The following is a 20307-nucleotide window of genomic DNA, read 5'->3' on the forward strand; positions in this document are numbered from 1 at the left end:
ACACAGCATGTACTACCGTATGAATACTTTCATAGAACGGCGGCTTGGTGCAAACAAATCCAGTGGTAGTCAAAACTCACTAAAAATTATGTCAATCCCCACAAAGTTTTTTTTTGCGCTGAGTAAACGATTCTTACTGATTTTAAAGAGTGTTCACGATCTGCAAACGGGAAAACAAATCAAAAATTCCAGTCGCTAAATACGCGTAATGCTATGGCATTTTGCTCAGACGCGGCGTGAAATCTACATTGCATGCTATACCATTGATGGATTGAAACCCCATCACTGAAATTCCTTAGGAAATAAAATCATTTACCAATATTGACATTACTTTTATACCAGAGCTAGTGTAAGCCTCTCGGGGTCTTTTTTGGACCCATAAATCCAACGTGGCTGTCGACTTTCGTAGCCATATCGATCGTGTACGTCCGAAAACCAATCAGAACACGTAAAGCTTTTTGACAGTACCGATTGAAACCAATCAGAAATCGGTTACCAACGAGCCTTAGGGGCTGCGCCTCTGTAGCACAGCGCAGCCAACGGTAGCATTGGGACAGGAAAGAATTCATAACGTGTGTATAAAAAGATCATTATTGCAAGCTTTGAATAGGGAAAACAGGCGGCGGCAAGACCTGTGTCAGACGGCGATTTGCCGCCGGTGACCGGCTATAATTGACAGCCCTGCATGCAGTAATAGAGATAACCGTGTCTTTGCTCACCCGGCCTTCCATACTGTGTGGTTTAAACTGCCATTTCATTTTTCTCACGTCCTGACAGGACATTAATGGTACTGGGAGCAGGTAGGGGACCACTAGTCAGGGCATCTCTCCAGGCAGCCAAAAAAGCAGACAGGCAAATAAAAGTTTATGCAGTAGAGAAAAATCCCAACGCAGTTGTCACGTAAGTAAAAGTTTAGGACATTCCTCATTAAATATCATGAGATCATTAAGAAGTACAAGAACTGTTTAGAAATGATGTCATTCTTGTCTCATTAATATGCAAAAATAAACATTTGTCTGCATGTTTAGTTTACACTTTTGGAAATAATGCATTCAAGAATGATGAAAATGTGACTTGGTAGGCGACTGCTAATGTTACAATGAACACTGTAAGACAAATTAACCCTTTGAGTGCCAAAGTCAATTTTTGTCACCGCTATAAAATATAACCCAGAGAATATTTTTTCAGGTCCAAACACTTTTTTGCAGATTTTTCCTTTAATTTTGACCCCCAAACTGGAGTCTATGAAAAGTGCTGTCCATTTGGTCCAAATTTTCAAAAGAATTACAGAAATATTCATAAAAATTGGAAAAAAAATGTTGTACTAAAATTTTGGTCAGAAGAAAACAGCACTCAAAGGGTTAAAGGCTCAGACTACAAGCTGCAACAACAGCCACGCATGCAGCACTGACAAAATTTGTCTGCATGTAGAAGCAGCGGTGTCCAGTGTTGCATGCGTGCAGCTACATTTAGTGACAAACCTGTAATCACAAACATCTAGTGACTGTAGTGATTTTAACGCATATTCTAAAATGTTTCTGATCTGTGCAGATTACAAGCATTTCAAGATGAGATGTGGGGAGATCAGGTGTCGATAATATCCAGTGACATGAGGCTCTGGGAGGCCCCGGAGAAGGCAGACATCATCGTCAGTGAGTTGTTAGGTTCATTTGGGGACAATGAACTCTCTCCAGAATGTCTAGATGGTGCAGAGTTATTTCTGAAAGGTAAATATCACTGCCAATGTCCTCAGCAACTCTGTTAGATTTTCATGTTCATGTTTTGTGTTTTGGTCCGCGCAGTCTTGTCAATTCAGATAAAACAATTCTCTAGAGGTTGGCTAAATCTTTTAAAAGTGGAAACTTTTGATATATGCACAGTACTTATACCAGTTACAAGACAGTAACACTTAAAAGGCTTCACAGTATTGTACAACTCTTTATCATGCGCACAGAAGAAGAAATCTCCCACAGCCATCTCTGTTACAAATTGCGGACATCGAGGAAGAACTTGTGTCTCTTCCTTGCTGTGAAACTAGGATTGTTTCCATTATATTATATAGTCAAACTATGTTACAAGGAAAAGAGTTTATGATGACAGGAAAGTAGCATCACACTAATTAGAAGACACTGAGAGGATCAGTTCAGATGATCTTTTTTTCGCCCCAGCTCAGCCTGTGTGTCTGACATGGTCATCTATGTTACATGTGCAAATGGCCAGTGAGGGCGCTGTTGCTCAATGAAGTTACTATCATCAGCAGCACTGTTTCTCTAATGGACTAGCACGTATTTTCGTTTCTATATAGATGATGGTATCAGCATTCCCAGGCAGTACACATCCTATCTTTCACCAGTTTCCTCACACAAATTATACAATGAAGTCAGGTTATGTAAAGACAAAGACAAGAATCCAGATGTAAGTGATTCTAATGTTGCCTTGTACATATAGTGCTTGAAACCTGTGAAAACTACTGTATTGTCAGCAAAATCTCTGTACACTCACACTAACGAGAGTAATGAGATCTCAGCCTTGACAAGTTTATATTTAATGAAAATGTACGAGTTTTGCCAATGCTCACATCATATATATTGTGAGCACCTACCCAACCAATATCGGTGAACTTTGACCTACCAAATTTGGTCAATTTTGATAAATATTAATAGGATATGATCACATACTTTGTACTTACAACCTTACAGTAAGTCTGTACGCAAGAAGAAAGGCCAAACAAAATTCCTTTCACAAAGGAAGTTGCTTTCTCAAATACCACCATTTATCTCTTAGAAGTTATGATGTATACGTTAAATGTCTTATGTTTTCAATGTTGTCCAGTCTGTGCTACATGGCTTCATATCCATCAGTGGTATTATACAAGACTGGTTTTGAATGTATGCAGTTTACAAAATACATTGAACTTTGCAGTGTTAAAGGGATAGAGAGCCTCTTTGATTACTTGCTATGTCAAGCACTTTGCCCATGATCTGTGTATCCCATCCCTGGGTTGTATGTATTTATGTAGTATGTATTTATATGTCTGTCTGTACATATGTAATGTATGTTGTGCATGTCTATTCATATCTATATCTATTTAAATATATGTATATGTGTGAGTGTGTGTACGTATGTCTGTATGTTTGCATATATTCATGTCTGTATTTCTCTGTCTATACCCATCTTTCTGTATGTATGCATGAATTAATGTATGTATGTATGTATGTATGTATGTATGTATGTATGTATGTATGTATGTGTGTATGTATGTATGTATGTATGTATGTATGTATGTATGTATGTATGTATGTATGTATGTGTGTTTGCATTTGTCTTCTGTGTATTCACTGTCTCTGTCTATCATTTGTTCGTATGTGTGAATGTAAATATGTTATATGTTATATGTGTCACTATATCAGTCTATCGAAGTCTCAATCTTTCTCTTGGTGTAAGTGTGTATATAAAGACTTGCCTAATCACATCTTGCATTGTTGAAAATATGCCTACAGATCATTTTTATATCCATAAATATCAAGTTTTTATAAAATTATTCACAGACATTTTTTTCTCTGTTTGTTTCAAGGCACACTTTGAAACTCCGTACGTAGTCCGTCTTCATAACGTCAACACTTTTGCTGAAGCAGTTCCCATGTTCACGTTCGTCCATCCCAACAAATCACGTCGGGACAACTCCCGATTCAAAACTGTTAGCTTTGACGTTGATATCGACACAGTATTACATGGCTTTGCTGGCTACTTCGATACCATCCTCTATGGTGATGTTACTTTAAGTAAGTATTACACCTGACTGGCTGAATGATAGATTTATAACATGTGAAGGAAAAGGCATTTTTAAAGCAGTGGCCATCTAACACTGTGAAAGGCACATCTGAGGAACACAGGGTCCATTTAGGGTTTACCAAGGGGGTCTTCCTATCGTTATTAAAAATAGAACCCCAAAGATTATCATGTTTTGTAACATTTTTCTGTATAAATTGCCCGGTGTTTTTTCAGTCTTGCCAGATATGAAGAAAAGTCTCAACATTTTCACATGTAAAACCTGATTTTCGTTCATGTGTCGTTTAGTTTGGTCTGATTTTCATTTACCTCACCACCACTGTTTCCTCTGACATATGACATATCTGAATTTCTCAAGTCAATCTAGGAACCTTCAGGAAAAACAGTCATTTGGCATTAGCCTTATACCAATGTGAAATTTCTTTGTATCAAGGAGAGTTACTGGAGTGTCTAGTTTGCATGGAGGGAAGCCTGATTTCTACATCTGTCACTCTTATAATTCAGAGTTTTGTATTTGTAGAGTCTGCATACTGTAATGTTATATGGCTCTAAAACTGTTGAGATATTCTAATCTCATAGGAGCCATCTTCAAATCTTTCTTCTGAATCGGATTTCTGAAGTTTCATCTTCAGTTCTCCAGGGTATAGATATTAATCAGTTGTTCAACAATACACCAGCGTCTTTCAACACTGTTTATGTGTCAATGTGTCCAATACTACATCCATTCAAGTGTTGACTTTCAAGCAGAGATTCTACAGTAGTAAGGGATTTGCAAGCGACTTCTGTGAGACAACAGCACCCATGGCTGTGTTCACCGATCGGGGGCTTCAGAAGATAAAATTCAACCCTTGCCATTTACGAAGAATGATCCGTATTCCAGGCTTTGACGTAATCTGTCATTCCATCCAAGCCATCCACCCACACACTTCAACTTCCAGCGGCTAGAATTCAACCCCCCTAAGCAGCTGTTGGTTAGAAATATGAACTTGATGATGCGTACGTGCTCTGTGTGAAGCTTTCATTGCTCTCATTTGTTTTGTTTCAACAGGTATTGTTCCAAAGACGCATTCTGAAGGCATGTTCAGCTGGTTTCCAATCTTCTTTCCAATCAAGGTTAGTTTTTTTTCTCAGTTTGTCAACTTTAACGGTACTGAAACCTTGCTTTTTCAGCCTCTCCCCCCTCCAAATAAAGAATAAAAGCTCATCAATGACAAAAAATTTCCTTTTTTTTTCAAAATTTGAACAGTCTGTAATGTTAAAAATAAGGGTGATTCATGACGCAAAACTTGATGAAACACTGTTCCCTTCGTTTTATCTTGAAAAAAATGACCGAATTTGATTCTACAATAATTTTTTGGAACATCCTGATGAAATCAAACTTATTTGATAACAGGTTAGAAAACAGCAGTGCCCATTAACATCCATGGTTACTGCACAATAACTTGGCTGTGTACTTGCAATCCTACATTGTACAAAACCCATGCGTCAGTATTTAGAAAACTGGACATCATAGACAGTGGAGGAGAACTCTCTACTGTCTTTGACAAAAGAAAAGTTTGGCTGATCTGCATTTGATATCATGTAAAGTAACAGATTTTGACCGGAAAAATACTGTTTGTGAAGATTTCTCCTTTGCAAGATATTAACTTTGACCAACATAGAATGTGTTGTCTTCAGAGCAAAATATTGTGTTTCTCATTCTCCGTACATTCACATCATAAAATCCTTATTTGTCACAATTTATTTGGAGCCGACTGACCAAATCATTCACGTCTCAACTCTTGATGAAAACTACACCAGAATTCATCATTGTGATGACGTTTGTTGTGCCATTCCAGAAATGTCTTCCGTGCCGGTTGTTTCCATGGAAATTATGGAATATTTAAGTGAAATATCAGATAATTACCGGCTACTTCCATTTTCTCCCCAAGTAAAAATGCCTTTTGTGTGGGTGTATATTGAACTGACATTAAACCCCTCATCAGCAAAATTTGTTTTAAATTCATAATCCCCTATTTAACCCTCTCATAACCATGGTTTGGCCCAAACCCATTGTTATCAATTGTGAGTATGGACCTGTTTACTGGGCATTGGGGTGAGCAGGTGAAATTGAATGTCCCTCAGAGTACTCGTAATGTGTGCAATTCGAATATGACAGATCTATGCTTCTGCTCATTCTGTTCTCAACCACCAAGCGAAAAATATCAGTATCCAAGAAAAATATTACAGGGGGCCCACTGTGCGAATATTTTGTAGGAAATCTATCACCAAAGTTATATTTATATTGACCCTCATTTATGGAACTTTTCTATAAAAACAATCTTCTGAATTGGCAATTATCTGTAACTGTCCGATATATCCTTTTGAAAAAACATATGCCTCACAACACAGCTCCTTCATTTCCAATTTTAATGGCCTCATTAATTGTACCTAGACTCGTTTCCTGTGTCATACACTGAGAAGTGAGCTTTCAATCATCTTTTTACCATATGGGAACACTTCAATTTCCTACATGGCAGGTTGTTGGGATTATGCGATGTGTAGTCTAATACACACACAGCAGTATTATGTGACCATACTGTGAGAGTCAAAAGCCCTGCATTGTGGACAGTTTTAGGCCTCCTCTTTGAAAGTTGTCATTTAACAAGACTGGTGCAATATTGAGGTGTACAATTTTGATGGATTATTTCAGTTAAGGACTTTCGTATATGATTAGAATTTAAATTGAAAGCAAATGACCGCTTCAGTGTTGTCGGGCAGTGTTTTATGTCATCTTTGTGACTAAAGAGCCTGATTTAACCTGCTCACCCCCAATTCCCTGTAAACAGGTCCACAATCACCATTGATAACAATGGGTTTGGGCTAAACCATGGTGGTGAAAGGGTTGAGATTCAATTAAGAAGAGCTGGCCATGAAGTTAACCAAAGTATTTTTGCTCCTATTCGGAATATATGTAAATATTCAAGTAGGAACTTATGGAATCAGTTCGTGTCTATCATATATGTCAATGTGTGTGTATGTATGTTTGTATATAAAGTGTATGTATGTGTGTATGTATGTATGTATGTGTGTATGTATGTATGTATGTATGTATGTATGTATGTTTGTATATACAGTGTATGTATGTGTGTATGTATGTATGTATGTATATTATTCTATGTATATATGTATGTATGTATGTATGTATGGTGTTATTCAATTACAAACAGCTGCCATTTTAAATTGATTGCAATCTTTTTTTTAATATTTGCAGGAACCTGTCTACCTCCATAAGAATGACAAGGTTACAGTGACATTCTGGCGTAACTGTACGCCAAAGAACGTTTGGTATGAGTGGTGTGTGACAGAACCCATCGTTAAACCAGTGCACAACTCAAATGGCAGATCATACACTATGGCATTGTAACAACTTCCATGGGGTGACCAATCCGTCAAAATGTCATTTCCTCCCTAGGCTATCCTGTTGAATCACTATCCAAAAGCAAACTATTGTGACAAGAGTATTTCCAGTCTTCTGTTTGGTGAAAAATACTGAACGTAATCTCTTTTCTCTCATCTATTGTTGGAAATATTAATGCTGCTAATGTTGCCATTTTAGCAGTGAAAATGCATACATCAACCCACCATGTGATCAGTTGTACTTGCTCAAACTGTCACAAGGAAACAGTGTAGATATTTGCAACAATGTTGCAATTTTAGCCCACCTTACTGTAGCTGATATAATCTGACAGTCCCACTTCACAATGATGCTGTAAAGGGCTCCATGGATAATTAAATATGCATGCTCATACCAGAAAACATATCCTTGTGTAGGGGCAGTTTTATTTTGTTTCATGCAGTGTTTTCATTACTCTACATAATGGGTGTACCTCAAATACACTGGACCCCACTCTTCTTCCTGAAAACAAGAGGGCCTCCCATAGCTTTTTACAATAAATGGACCCTTTAGGATGATGTTGATTTGTAAAATTGTTCCATGTGGGGGCTGTTTTCTGCAGTCTTGCCGCACAGGTGCTCAGAATCAGAGGTAGAAACTGCACGATGTATTATGATATTTTATGTCTCAATGAGATTTGAAACGTGATGCAGGTTACTACCAAGCAATACCTCTCTCACCTTGGTTCAATTTTGTAAATACGACAATTTTTTTAGACATGAGATGCCACTTTACGTTTGTTATACCTCAGTTCACTTTGTGGGTAGCATAGAGAGAGAAACGGTGAATTTTGTACAGGAATGGGAAAGTTCAACACATCTTTCTGTTATATCATTGTACTTCGAAAATTTTGCTTTGCGAAATGGGCATGGTGTACTGAGCATCTGCTTGTTTCCATTGACCCTGGCCCTGAAACTGATTCACATTTTTTCTGGTTGTCTTAATAAATACATGTGACTTTGCATTGGTGATGTTTTCAGTTTTCTGTCATGTAATTATGAAAGAGAAAACGCCAACCTTACTTAACCTCTGCTTAATTTACATTTTGCAATACAGCCACCTTTTCAAACTTCTGTTTTTATACTATCCATGTATCTTTTTTTTGTAATTTTTTATACTACACCTAGGGATGGTATTCTGCTTCGAGTTTCTTCCTACGTTGTGTTTTGTCATTGGAGAAATTAAAATATAGCATGTAATCATATCCCCATGATTAAGATTGTGAGCATAGTGATAATTAATGCGGTGGAGTATCGATGTTGCAAGTTGGTCATTGTGAAGAATTGTTACGTTATTTTGTAATCAATTAATCAGCCTCAGATTGTCGTCATACCAATATTCCAATACGAATGGCAAGACAAACTTCAAGCCAAGCCATATACAGAAATTTTTGTTGCGACGTTTCAAAATCTGTTGCATGCTATGTGAAATCCTGCTAGTCAACCTTGTTTGCAAGTCCCAAAACTTTTACCAAGATTACTTTGAAAATGGTATATGGGAATCAAGCAATTAAGTTACCACCAACCTTAGACAATCTCATGTCATCTAGCATCATATTTTACAGGGTTTTAGGTTTCAAGACCAGAGCATTCGTCCAGGCATTTGGCAGAATCATTGAAAGCTGAGCACTACCATCAGAATCAAATGTGTTCCATTGACTGCTTCATGACATGCTTCATGACCTTTCACCTCAGATTTGAAAGGTCATGGCATGTCAAATCAATTTGTGGAGTTCTTAGGACTGCATTTAAAACAAATCAATGATCTATGTGGGTTTTATACATAGAGTACTGTACACGTTGTTTGTATATGTTTTGTCAGTTTGACCAATCAAATTAAGCGTATTTTATAAGCTACAAACCAGGGAACCAATGAAACTTGTTGTCACATGGACTGCATAGCATTAGCTCTTTGAAAAGATTTTGTTCTTTTGACTATGAGTATTCATAGATTGTTACTGTAAAATTAACAGAAAAGTTTGTATTTAAGACAAAAAGATTTGCAAGTCCAAATATCCTCCATAAATGTTTTTGAAAGGTAGAACAATAGGAAACGTGTAGCAGATGTTTTTGTTTGTGATTTCTTCATTACAAAGAACATTGTACGTACACTTGTATATTTTTCAGAAAGTATAATATGTTTGATTATATATATTTTGGTAACACATTCCTTTGAAAATGAGAATGGCCTGTGAATCCTGCCTGAGTTGTCTGACAAAGAAGGTGCTGACATTATATCTTCAGGTATACTGTTATAACTGTCAAGTTTTTACCTTCTCGTGTCTATTTATAGACAGAGAAGGTATTAGAGTTGAAAACCAATATGCTGCTGTCAAGAACTTCCGTCTGTCAAGACTTCCGTCTGTCAAGATCCGTTGACGTCATGCTATTGTGATGGGTCATATCATAAACTGGTGGGGGTGTTCATGGCTCAGGTTGAGGTGTGGGAGAACGATTTTGAGCTATGACAAAATCAAAAGGGACTTAGCGGCATAGCCACAGTGTTAAGCCTTTCTCCAAGGTTTCTTAGTTGACTACAATCTATTACAGACTACTGAGCTGACGTTAGGGGTACTCACTTTGTGTTTGCTCACTCTGTGAGCGCTAGTGTTTTGGTACTGAGTTGCGTGGATATCCCCTCATGGCCTCACGTGATCTGGGCCTGTTGCATAATCTGCAGAGATGATCATATGCCTCCGAGTCTGAAAACTGTCATTGTGTAAGCCTGTCGGTATTTTCCTTGCATTTTTTCTCATTTAATTTTGCAAAATATCGGCGAGTACCTCAATATGTCAAGATAACCCTTTCTTTCCAATCGTTTCCTGGAGTTTCAGAGTCATATGAACGAAAATGAGTGAAAGTTTTAGACAGGAAAATCGGACGTCGGCCATGTTCAATGTTTACAGTACAATCAGAAGTTTACGTGGAGGAATTAACCAACAAACACAGGAGTGTTCATGATGCCCGCCCTCTAGGGCAGACCCTCCTATATGAAGTACCACATTTGATGCTTGTGGAAAGCTTGACCACACAATGGAGCATTTAAACTTTTAGAAATGACAAACTGAATAAGAAGGTATTCAGAAAATGTCAAATACTGAGGAAAAATGCGCAAATATTCAAAATAAACCGGTTAACTGATTGGTCAGCTATAAAAAACAATGAAAATGTTTATGATCAAAAGTTTTTGAGATGCGCACATTTTAACAAATACAGAAATTATTAACATTATAAATATAAGACCAAACTATTTTTTCAGGGATGGGACAGGTTGGAAATGAGGGGTGAGAGACAAAGGCACTCCTATTGCTGCATGTGGATGCAGCCACACCATTTCATTTACAGCATACTTATTCACTGTCACGGTTGTGTTCAAGTTCCATATTGTACTGACTGTCATACAAGGATAACATAAGCAAATCAAATCAAATTAGAAAAGGATCGATGCTGTTGTGTGGATTTTGCTGAACATGGTTGATATTTCGCCCTATATATTTGGTATCCAGCAAAGGCATATTTTGATGTAAAGTCAAAATTAACACTACATTGCTGACAATATATTTTACCGTTTCTGCATGAATTTTTCTTTTTTAAATTATAGTATATTAGTACTTCAAACAGATTAACAGTTATCGTGATATCAACCCATAATTTTACATCACAAAGACTGTAATTCTGCCAATTTTTTTTGTTTTCAGTCATTTTATAAATTTGCACTGCACAAGATGATTGAACAAATTGCAATGTTTGAATTTGTAAACTCAAAGAATAAAAATCCTTTGGTCACAAATTAAATTATTTTTTGAAAAGAAATTTACTCTTAAACACTTTTAGCATATATTCTTTACACGGTCATGTATTTCAAGGAAAATATGCCTATTAAAAACAGTAATTTCTTCACTTTCAATATTTTTTCAATACTATGACAATTATCAGCCATGAGGTTATACAAACACAAGACCAGATAGGCGTTATTCATCATTTCCACAGGACTCTTTGGAAATCCATTAAAAACAGTTAAAAGTGACTGGAAATGATCACTTGGTATACATTTAATTTACAGATGCCAGGTTGTGTATTTCACATGCACTCAGGTCAGTAAGGAAGTGCGTCATTACTATTTTGGACTGTTAATTCTTTTCTGAATTGTTTAACTTTTTTCCACATTGAACTATCTATCTTTAGGCAGTTTATACTGTAGCTTAGAATTTTTTGATTGATGTATTTAATCATCTTTTGGGTTCTTTGGGTCCATATCCCACCTCATGCCCCTACATCATCAACTATTTACCAACAACTCCATGCCAACAACCATTACCTGACCTGGCCACACATTAGAGAAGGTACAGCGTCATTGACGGTATTTTTTGCTATTGTAGTGAATAGGTCAGACTGACTTTTTATCCTGCAGTTGCATGTATTTATGTACAGCATAGAATTGGGACCAAGGAGTTCAATTAGATCTGTGCCGTATGGAAGGATAAATTGCAAGGATTCATATTGATTCTGGGGAATTATTCAGATGGCAGTGCTCCGCCCCAAGCATCTGTTGTTGTTTGCTGGACTTTGTTGATATCTTTTCACATTGTCACCCCTATTCCAATCCCTGCAAATCAAGCCTTACCACTGAAAACAAAGGTATTAGATAATTTGTACTGAGGTCACAGAAGGGTCAGAGGTCAACATCACACCTGTTGACCAAATCTTCAGAAACAAAAACACATAATGCTGTTACTGTGTGCCAATTAGAAAGTTTGTTACAAGATATCATGAGAAGAAAGATCTTGTGTGTCACAAACAATATTTCATAACTTTCAAGGTTTGTTATGGATTCTTGCATGTATAAGAAATTGCAGATGAAGAGAGAGACATGTCTGATTATGGAAATTTTGGAACCAGATTTCACCATTAGAGGTTCATTCAAGCCATCATTGACTTTGTTGATGTGTTACTGTGGCTTTGTATCCCATGGTTAGCTTCTCTCCATGTGTATTTATGCTGGCATTTGTCTTTACATCAAGATATGGATTATTGCAGCAGTTTCCTCCTGAGGAGAGTGCCCATGAATTCTCACAAGTGACTTTAGGCTACTCGTCTACAATGCAACATATGAATCAAAAGAACTCATGTTCTGAGTCACTATGCATATACAAATAACAGTGTATTGTGTTATCAGGGTTCAATGTTTTTTACAGTGACAGGCATATATATGTCGTTGGATTCCTCATATTGCTCGCATAACTGTCACAACCACATTCATTGTATCCTTTGACAGATGCAATTTCCATTTTGGTTTAATATGTATCAGTTATTTGATGGGTGATCGGTTCTTGCTGATTGTTAAAGTGAGAATAATTGCAAACCTCGACCCAGTGAGGGACCGTGGTTTGAGCGGCCCAAGCTGTCAGTCGTGAATGAGATTGGTGTCTTGCGTGCACTAAACAAGCGAACAACTGTTGAAGAAGCGCGAGTGAAGAATCATCACAACAACGAGCGTGAAATGAAAGTACGTCCGAAAGACAACCCTGCTCTGACAGTGGGATATGCTGATTAGATGTTGCCTGTTGTTGAAGACAACACTTCTGATCATAATTGGTTCAACTGAAAGAATTACTTCTATGTATCATCACAGATAACAGTGTATATTGTGCATCTTGAAGTCGATCCAACTACTGAGAAAAGTAGAACTTTATACTTAAAGACCGACAGAAACATGATATGTCTGTATTTGGTTTGGGATTTCAAGTTTCGGGGTTCAACTGTTAACAAATATTATGTCCAGATCATTACTATAATAATTATATAGGACTATTAAGAAAATACAATGTCTAATCTTTTCTTTTTGCCAGTTGTTGTAACGAAAGGTGCTGATGATCCGTCTTGTCCAGGTGAAAAATTGCCATTTGAAGAAGGAAAATTGAAACCTAATCATGTAAATGTGAGTTGCATATAAACACGGCTATAATCGTGATTTGTGAGCATCCAAAGACGAAAACAATGAGAAATAAATGTTTCTTTCAAGTCAGGAACAAATACAAGTGTTGCTGCGTTTGATGTTATTGTTTTGTCTCCTTGGAGGAAGTTGTTTGTGTGTCAGTGATTGGAGCGTTCTCTGTTGAAACTCAGAGCATAAGCTGGACCTTTGTGTGAACAATGTTTATATCTTGTAGAGCTGATGTGCGTAACTCATTAAGGCAGCTGGCGCGTCGAAAATAAACAACGTAAATTTTTCTCAAACTTTCAACTAGCAAACTTTAAAAACCATTCCCTTTCTAAATCAAGAATCAAACTCGCGGGTCACCGTGTAAATTTTGGTTCCGGAGAAACAAATTGCACAATATTTACAAATATTTGAAATTCAAAATGGCTGCCATCCCCGTGTATGGGGAAGCGAAATTCTCCATTCTCACAAAAATGAGTCTGTTAGAACTTTTTACTCCATATAAGTTCAAAATGAGCCCCACAAAATGGTAGGCCAAAAGAATGCTGTGAAAGTTTGAGTCAGAATGTCTGTCTGTGAGGTCACAGTTAGATGAGTATTTCACATTTCATCAATTGTCAATTAATTGTGACTCCTCTTTTGAGTTCACACATAGAAATAAAACGTGTCAACTTGAGGAAATGTCGCCTTTTTCAAACTGACAAGACTTCCTCCATTTTCTGTCTGTGGTTTCAACAAAGACAAAGCATATACATAAATACAAAAGTTGGGTGTACATGCCTCTGTGTCTGCACAGTTCAGAAACACTGAAATTTTGTGAATATTGGAAACAAACTGCAAGGCTGCTGAAACAAGCATGTTGCTTGATGAAGTAAAACCAGAGTCCCATAATTCCCCTTTTATGCCAGGTTTTGCTGCTGACCACACTCAATAGAAATTAAACTTTGGTAATACTATGAAGTAAATATCTGGTCCAAATGTAAAATTTTTCAGTTTGTTCTGCATTTCATCCAAATTTGTGAGTTGATAATGTCTGACGTGTCTGTTGAAAATCTTGGCAAATATTATTCATCTTATCAGGTTTTTCAGACATATCTTCCATTCACTACTCTGCAAAAACAGCAAAGTATGGTACAGTATGGTAATTCATTCGATAAGTCATTCATACCAGAAGAACTTGCCATCTATGAATGCAGCAATTTACTCAGTTTTGAAGATTTCAATCACCTATTAAGTGCTGCCTTGGAGTGGATGACACGTTATACAAACTCTAAACACACAATAAATCTGCTTGCTAACATCATTTTAATCTTTAATCTGTGCACTCCATCAATTGACTGTTGGATGCAACACAAAAATTTACAAAACATCGTACACAAATGACACAAAACATTTTCATACAATTCAAAATATATTCTGTATATAGTCTCTAATCTATAGTGTCTCTAATAAGTTTAAATATATATTTTTACATTTTTTTTCCACTTTTTGCCGAGTTACATGCTTTTGGATCAATATCACTTAGACTGCAATTATGATATCCTGTTACAATTGTTTTATGCATGTCAGAGGTCAAATTTTTGCAATAGTGGCTGCAATTTATGCATCCTGCATAATTAGTTGAATAATCAAAGATGGCCGATCTTTCCTTGTTATGGCCCTATGTAATGCTCTTCAATTTTTGCCTGATGGGTCTAATAGCGACAGAGGTGTGCAGTATGATACTTTACAGGATCAACTTACTTGAAGGTGACACCAAACGTCTTGTAAAAAGTACCCAAATTCATTTCTTCACTACTTGTGAGATCATAAAGTTTTTGGAAAGAACAAATTAAGGAAAACAAATTCCAGAGAGGCTGAGTTGACACCTGTGTGTAGTACTTGTAGTAAAGTGTGAATCTGTGTATTTTAATAATTTGTCGGTTTCTCATAAGCTGATCTCTACCAACTACATTGTACAATAAACGTCCCAACTCACGCATCTAATTGCAACACAAATGCCACCTGTTTTGTTGTGAAAACCACCTGTACAAGATGTCGTCCTTTACAATTCTTTAAATGAGAATATTCACGTTACATTATTGTACATGCTTAACTTTTGCAAGAAATGATTGAAAAGAAAGGTTCCTGATTTACACTTATATATACACTTTTACAATGGAGATTACTGCTGGAGCTCATTTTCGTATCACCTTCCTGAGCTTTTTAAAATTCTATAAATGTGTAACTCTCCTAACAACTTTGCATGACTTTGTTTCAAAAGCTGGGAAACACTTTCCTCAGATATCATTACTGCCCCGTAAAAGTTATCTTGCTTTTTTTCCAGACTTTTGTATCACACTGTTCACTGTCGAAATGACTTTGAAATATCCAATAGGAAGCGGTGGAGGAACAGCATAAAGTTACAATGATTACGTTGCAATCAAGGCTTTATGCCACAGTCCATTGTATGTTATCTTAGGTATATCATATCTGCAATATATCAGTAATATAATCATCAAAGAATTTCTCAATGATCTTGGAATAACCTGAAACATAAACAGATCATAATAACTCAGTAATGCTGTTCCCGCAGCGTTTTCTAAGAATAATTTGTTCAGAATCCTTCTGTGAACCTATGATATTTTACTGAAAAAAAAGTACTTCAAAGAGGTCAATAATGGAGGTTGATTCAGTGATGTGCATTATACACCGTTCCCCAAAAGGCTTTGTTACTTGTCATCTTCACATTGCGTTGTGAGTTATATCTTTCAACCTTACTTACCACCCTAAACCATTTTCACTTTTGGAGCTCATTAAATGATGTGTAAAAATTATGATTAATATCACAGTACAGAAAATGATTCAGTTACATGTTGGTTGCATGACTAGCGAAAGAAACATACCTCACAAAATTTGTATTTTTATTTTTGCATGAAAATAAGATGCCGTTGAAGATGCGGTACTCTTGCTTGGCTGCTAACATTTCTCTGTCAAGTTTAACCCTTTGACCATAGTTTGGCCCAACTGTACAGTTTTCTAATCAAAATTGGACTTCATGGAAATGGGGTTGACCAAGGATTAAAGGGAAAATAACCAGTTCAGATACAGTTTACAATCGCCATAAAATATCACTACATTTTCTAGAACTATAATAACTTACACAACATTACAAAACTAGAATCTCTTAAACAATAGGGTCTTTCTTTTGACTCATGATATCATCTTATACCATATGTCAATATGATATTAGCTATAACACCATGCGATAATTACATAGCAAGACAAATAGAAGAAGAAGAAGCTATATTGACAGTAAAGTTATCAAAGCACATGTAACAGTGGCAGTGAATTTAGAGACACTTCAGAGAATGTAATTATGGAATATATTACAATGCACTTGCGAAATGAACCCTTTCAACATGGTGACTACGGTTCGGCCCAAACCCACTGGCATCCACATTGAGTTTAGACCAGTGTACACGGAATGGAGTTGAACAGGCTGAAGAATGAATATATCCACAGCGTGCTCTGTTGTTGCTTTTTCTGTGTCAGAAAGTTCAACATTTTGAGAGGCATCGTGTTTTTTGATCTGTAATATTGTCTTGTACTGGAGCGCAGCAAAGAAATGATCCACTGCCACTGATTTTGGACAAAACTGAAGCAAAATTTGTAAAATGTGATTCAGATGCACGTTTTCATTCTTCATTCATGAGTTCTCTAATTACAAATCCAATCAATTAAGATTTAAAAGTTGGAAATACAAGCACCGCCTTCTTCATGTAAATTCTAATACAGGTGATGTTTCTGTTGCTGTGGCAAATATGGCCATCATTCCCTTCATGTGAAGTGAGTATAACAACTCAATCAGCCAAATTGTTCCAACATAATGTAGTGGTGCATGCATGCATGCATTCATTCGTGAATGTACTTTGCTAACTTAAATAATACAATTATACGATTTCATTATTAAAGACAAAAGCCTATAACATTCTTTAGTTTCTAATAAAATAAGATACCTGGTAACTTTGTTGTACAGTAAATTTAACAGGTTGACGCCCGTACGCATAATTTCTGCATTTTTCATTTCACAGTTTAGTAATATATATGATATATAAATATTACTTTCTAATTATCATTCAAATACATTTGAATAATTTATCACTTGTTGCACCAGTCCATAAATGGCAATTTCAATTTCATGATATCATAGTAATTAAGGCAAGCATTGGAGAATTTAAAAATTTGCCCTTGAACTTATTTGATTAGTATTCAAGAAGAATTTTTGAAATATTTGCATTTGATTTGATTCAATCTTCAAAAAAAGTTACTTCTCAGCAAACAAGGCTCATCAAGTACTTTAGTGAAACAATCGGGAAAAAGGTGTTTTGATTATTCAAGTCTTAACATGGGGAAAGCCGTGTACTTTTCACTTCAGACTGATGATCTTCCACTTGTAATGGTGACAGGAAGTCAACAGATGGAAATCTGGATAACATGCAAATGAACATGGAAATTAATCATATGAAAAACCACATCTAATACTTATTTGCTAAAGTATGTCATATATCAACATTACTTAATCTGATATCATGATGTCTCCTTGTGGTAGTGAAAATGAGATCACAGGTTTTTTTGCCACAAATTTGAGCATTTCATAGTGCCTTATTTGAATCAAAAGCTGAAAGAATTTCTGTAATTGTGTATTAATCCTTCTGACCAATCTAAACATGCACAAAGCTTTAAAAACACTTCAAAAAAATATGGACTTAAACTGCCGTATCATGTTGAAAAATAATATAACTCCTAAAAACAATCATGGCCTACTTAAAATTTTCAAAACCACTCAAGTAAATTAGAAATAAAATATGGAAAGTCATGTCTAACAATTACCGATTTGATTTAACATCATCGCCATGGCAAGTTTATTTGTTGGCTTTTTATGTGTGCATAAATATTCAGATTGGAGATTTCGAAATGTCAACATATTTGTATACCTTTATCAAATATGGAAACAAAAAAAGCCTTCACTTGGTCAGTCACTTGCCAATGGGAGTAAGTATTCATATTGCTAATCAAGAGAACAACTTACTGTTTTCTATCTTCTCTACCGTATTTCTTCTCTGATTTAATTACCATAAATAAATTACAGATTTGAATTCATGTAAAAGAAATGTATGTGTGTAGAGGTTATATATTTTACAGGTATAAACCATTTTTTCCTATACATGAATTCAATAAAAAAAGAAATGATCTTACAATCCATACCGTATACGGTGTATCCTATAACCACCATTGATAGCTTATCAAGGCAGTATCAAATTTAAAATTTGACCCTTTTGGTGATTTTGTGAAATTCAAAAGGTAAGGAACTCATGGCAAAGAATTACACGATAGGATTATCTCATAGAATGCATGAAATCCAACAGTTAATACAGCTAAATCTGATATATGGTAGTACTAGTTATACATGAACATTGTTTCTGTTGGTGGTTAGCTGTGGTTAAGAAGTTAAAGACTGCAAAGAAAGATAACTAAAGAAACATCAACACTTAAGACTTTGTCTCCATAGGGTATTTATAGTAAAGTATCTTGTGAATTTCAGTGTTTTATTTCAAAAGTCTTTGTAGACTGGGTACTTTCCAAGATGATGATAAAGATAATAAAAATTATAATAATAATGTATGATTTGTATATTGATCAGTGATGAAATCAAAATCATAGCACTAATCATTGAGCTGATTATTTCAGAGTTTATATCAGTGTTTTGGCTAGGAGATCTGTTGTTTATCTAAGATCTTGAAGTCTGGATGCAGGTCACCACGGCCTAGAAGTTAACGACATGGTTGATCACGGAAAAAAATAAGTAATTGCAAAAGCACGTAAGGCAATACTGAATGATCTGGCTCAGCACCAAACTACAAGCGATTGTTAAGTCATGATGGCGCAGTGATGAAGCCTTGGCTGCTGTACAAAAATCAGACGTTTCATTTTATTCTTCTGCCATATCATTTAAAGTTGTTAAAGTAATCATATGCCTGCCAACTTGGAAAAAATTACTGACGTTTTCACAAGATAAAAAAATAAGTAACTTTCCAAGTTTTAAACGTTATGTAGTCTTCATCATTAAGACTTTGTTGCAAAATGGCAGGAAATCATTCATTCAAAGCAACTTAATTTTACTGTAACAAATTTTGTCAAGGTTGAAGAAGGACTACCCTTGTATTGCATTGTCTCAGATTTCAATCGTGTGGCAATTTTCACACTGCCCTGGTCTACCACTTTCATATGTTTCATATCTCTCATTAATTCACCAATAATTCTAATGTTTTGCACAGATATTACTCCCAATAATTTAATGAATATGACAGTGGTAGTGGTATTAAAGATGGGAGTATTAAAGCTTCAGTATTGCAGTATATCCATAAACCACAAAGATGACATCTATAGTTACCATATTTTTACATATCAATGATAATATAATTTTTTTTGTCTTATCTGAAAGCACCATGCTGGGTAATATGTATTCATTAGGTATAAGAAAGATATCCTACATATACTTAACATAGATTCCGCTCTAGCTGTCTCTAAATTACATTTTAATAAACTCTTTTAGAACGTTATTCACCACAGCAGCAGAATCTGTTTGTGAGAATTTTTCTTTTTTTTGTCTTGGTCAAAAGTCTTGTAGGGTCCAACATCTTGAAAATAACTCTGAAAAGAATTGTTGGTCTTTTCACTTCTGATATGCTATTCATCAACGATGGTAAAATGGGCTTTTGGCACTGCACTGAAATGAGGACAAAACAAATTGTTAGTTTTTCTCTGTTTGCCTTGAATTTTCTTTATGACTTTTGTCAAGATACTTGAAGAAACAATTTTAGGAACATTCTAAAATATGCACCTCAAAACTGAAAAACTTAAAACTTTTGTTAAAACTTTTCTCAGGAAACTTAAAACCCTTCTCTTTCAAAATCAACAATAAAAGTCAAAGGTCACCATGCAATTTTTGGCCAGAGTAAGTAAATTCTGTTTCACGCCCACTCAAAATTCGAAAAGGTGGGCTTGTATTATACCAGTTTGTACTTTCAATACTACAAAAATTTTACCACAAAATCAATATGCCATTATTTGATAGTTTTCACATACAACCTGCACATTCC

General features: G+C 35.8%; 2 protein-coding genes across 2 annotated transcripts in view; one reads left to right on the top strand and one right to left on the bottom strand.

Moving 5' to 3' along the window:
- Positions 1–13262, top strand: part of LOC139147678 (protein arginine N-methyltransferase 5-like) — a 41375-nt gene extending 28113 nt beyond the window's left edge. Inside the window, exons 8-13 of the mRNA XM_070718829.1 lie at positions 778–900; positions 1552–1727; positions 2306–2415; positions 3575–3782; positions 4838–4902; positions 7043–13262. Coding sequence (XP_070574930.1) covers positions 778–900; positions 1552–1727; positions 2306–2415; positions 3575–3782; positions 4838–4902; positions 7043–7195 — 835 coding nt within the window. The 3' untranslated portion in view covers positions 7196–13262. The remainder of the gene's footprint in view (positions 1–777; positions 901–1551; positions 1728–2305; positions 2416–3574; positions 3783–4837; positions 4903–7042) is intronic.
- A 1189-nt stretch (positions 13263–14451) lies between these two features.
- The window catches only part of LOC139147685 (synaptic vesicle membrane protein VAT-1 homolog-like), a 52506-nt gene continuing 46650 nt past the window's right edge, over positions 14452–20307 (bottom strand). The window contains exon 10 of the mRNA XM_070718839.1: positions 14452–19934. The gene's annotated coding sequence lies outside the window, so the exon portion shown is untranslated. The remainder of the gene's footprint in view (positions 19935–20307) is intronic.

The sequence above is a fragment of the Ptychodera flava genome, chromosome 13 (assembly GCF_041260155.1).
Source record: "Ptychodera flava strain L36383 chromosome 13, AS_Pfla_20210202, whole genome shotgun sequence".
Taxonomy (NCBI): Eukaryota; Metazoa; Hemichordata; class Enteropneusta; family Ptychoderidae; genus Ptychodera; species Ptychodera flava.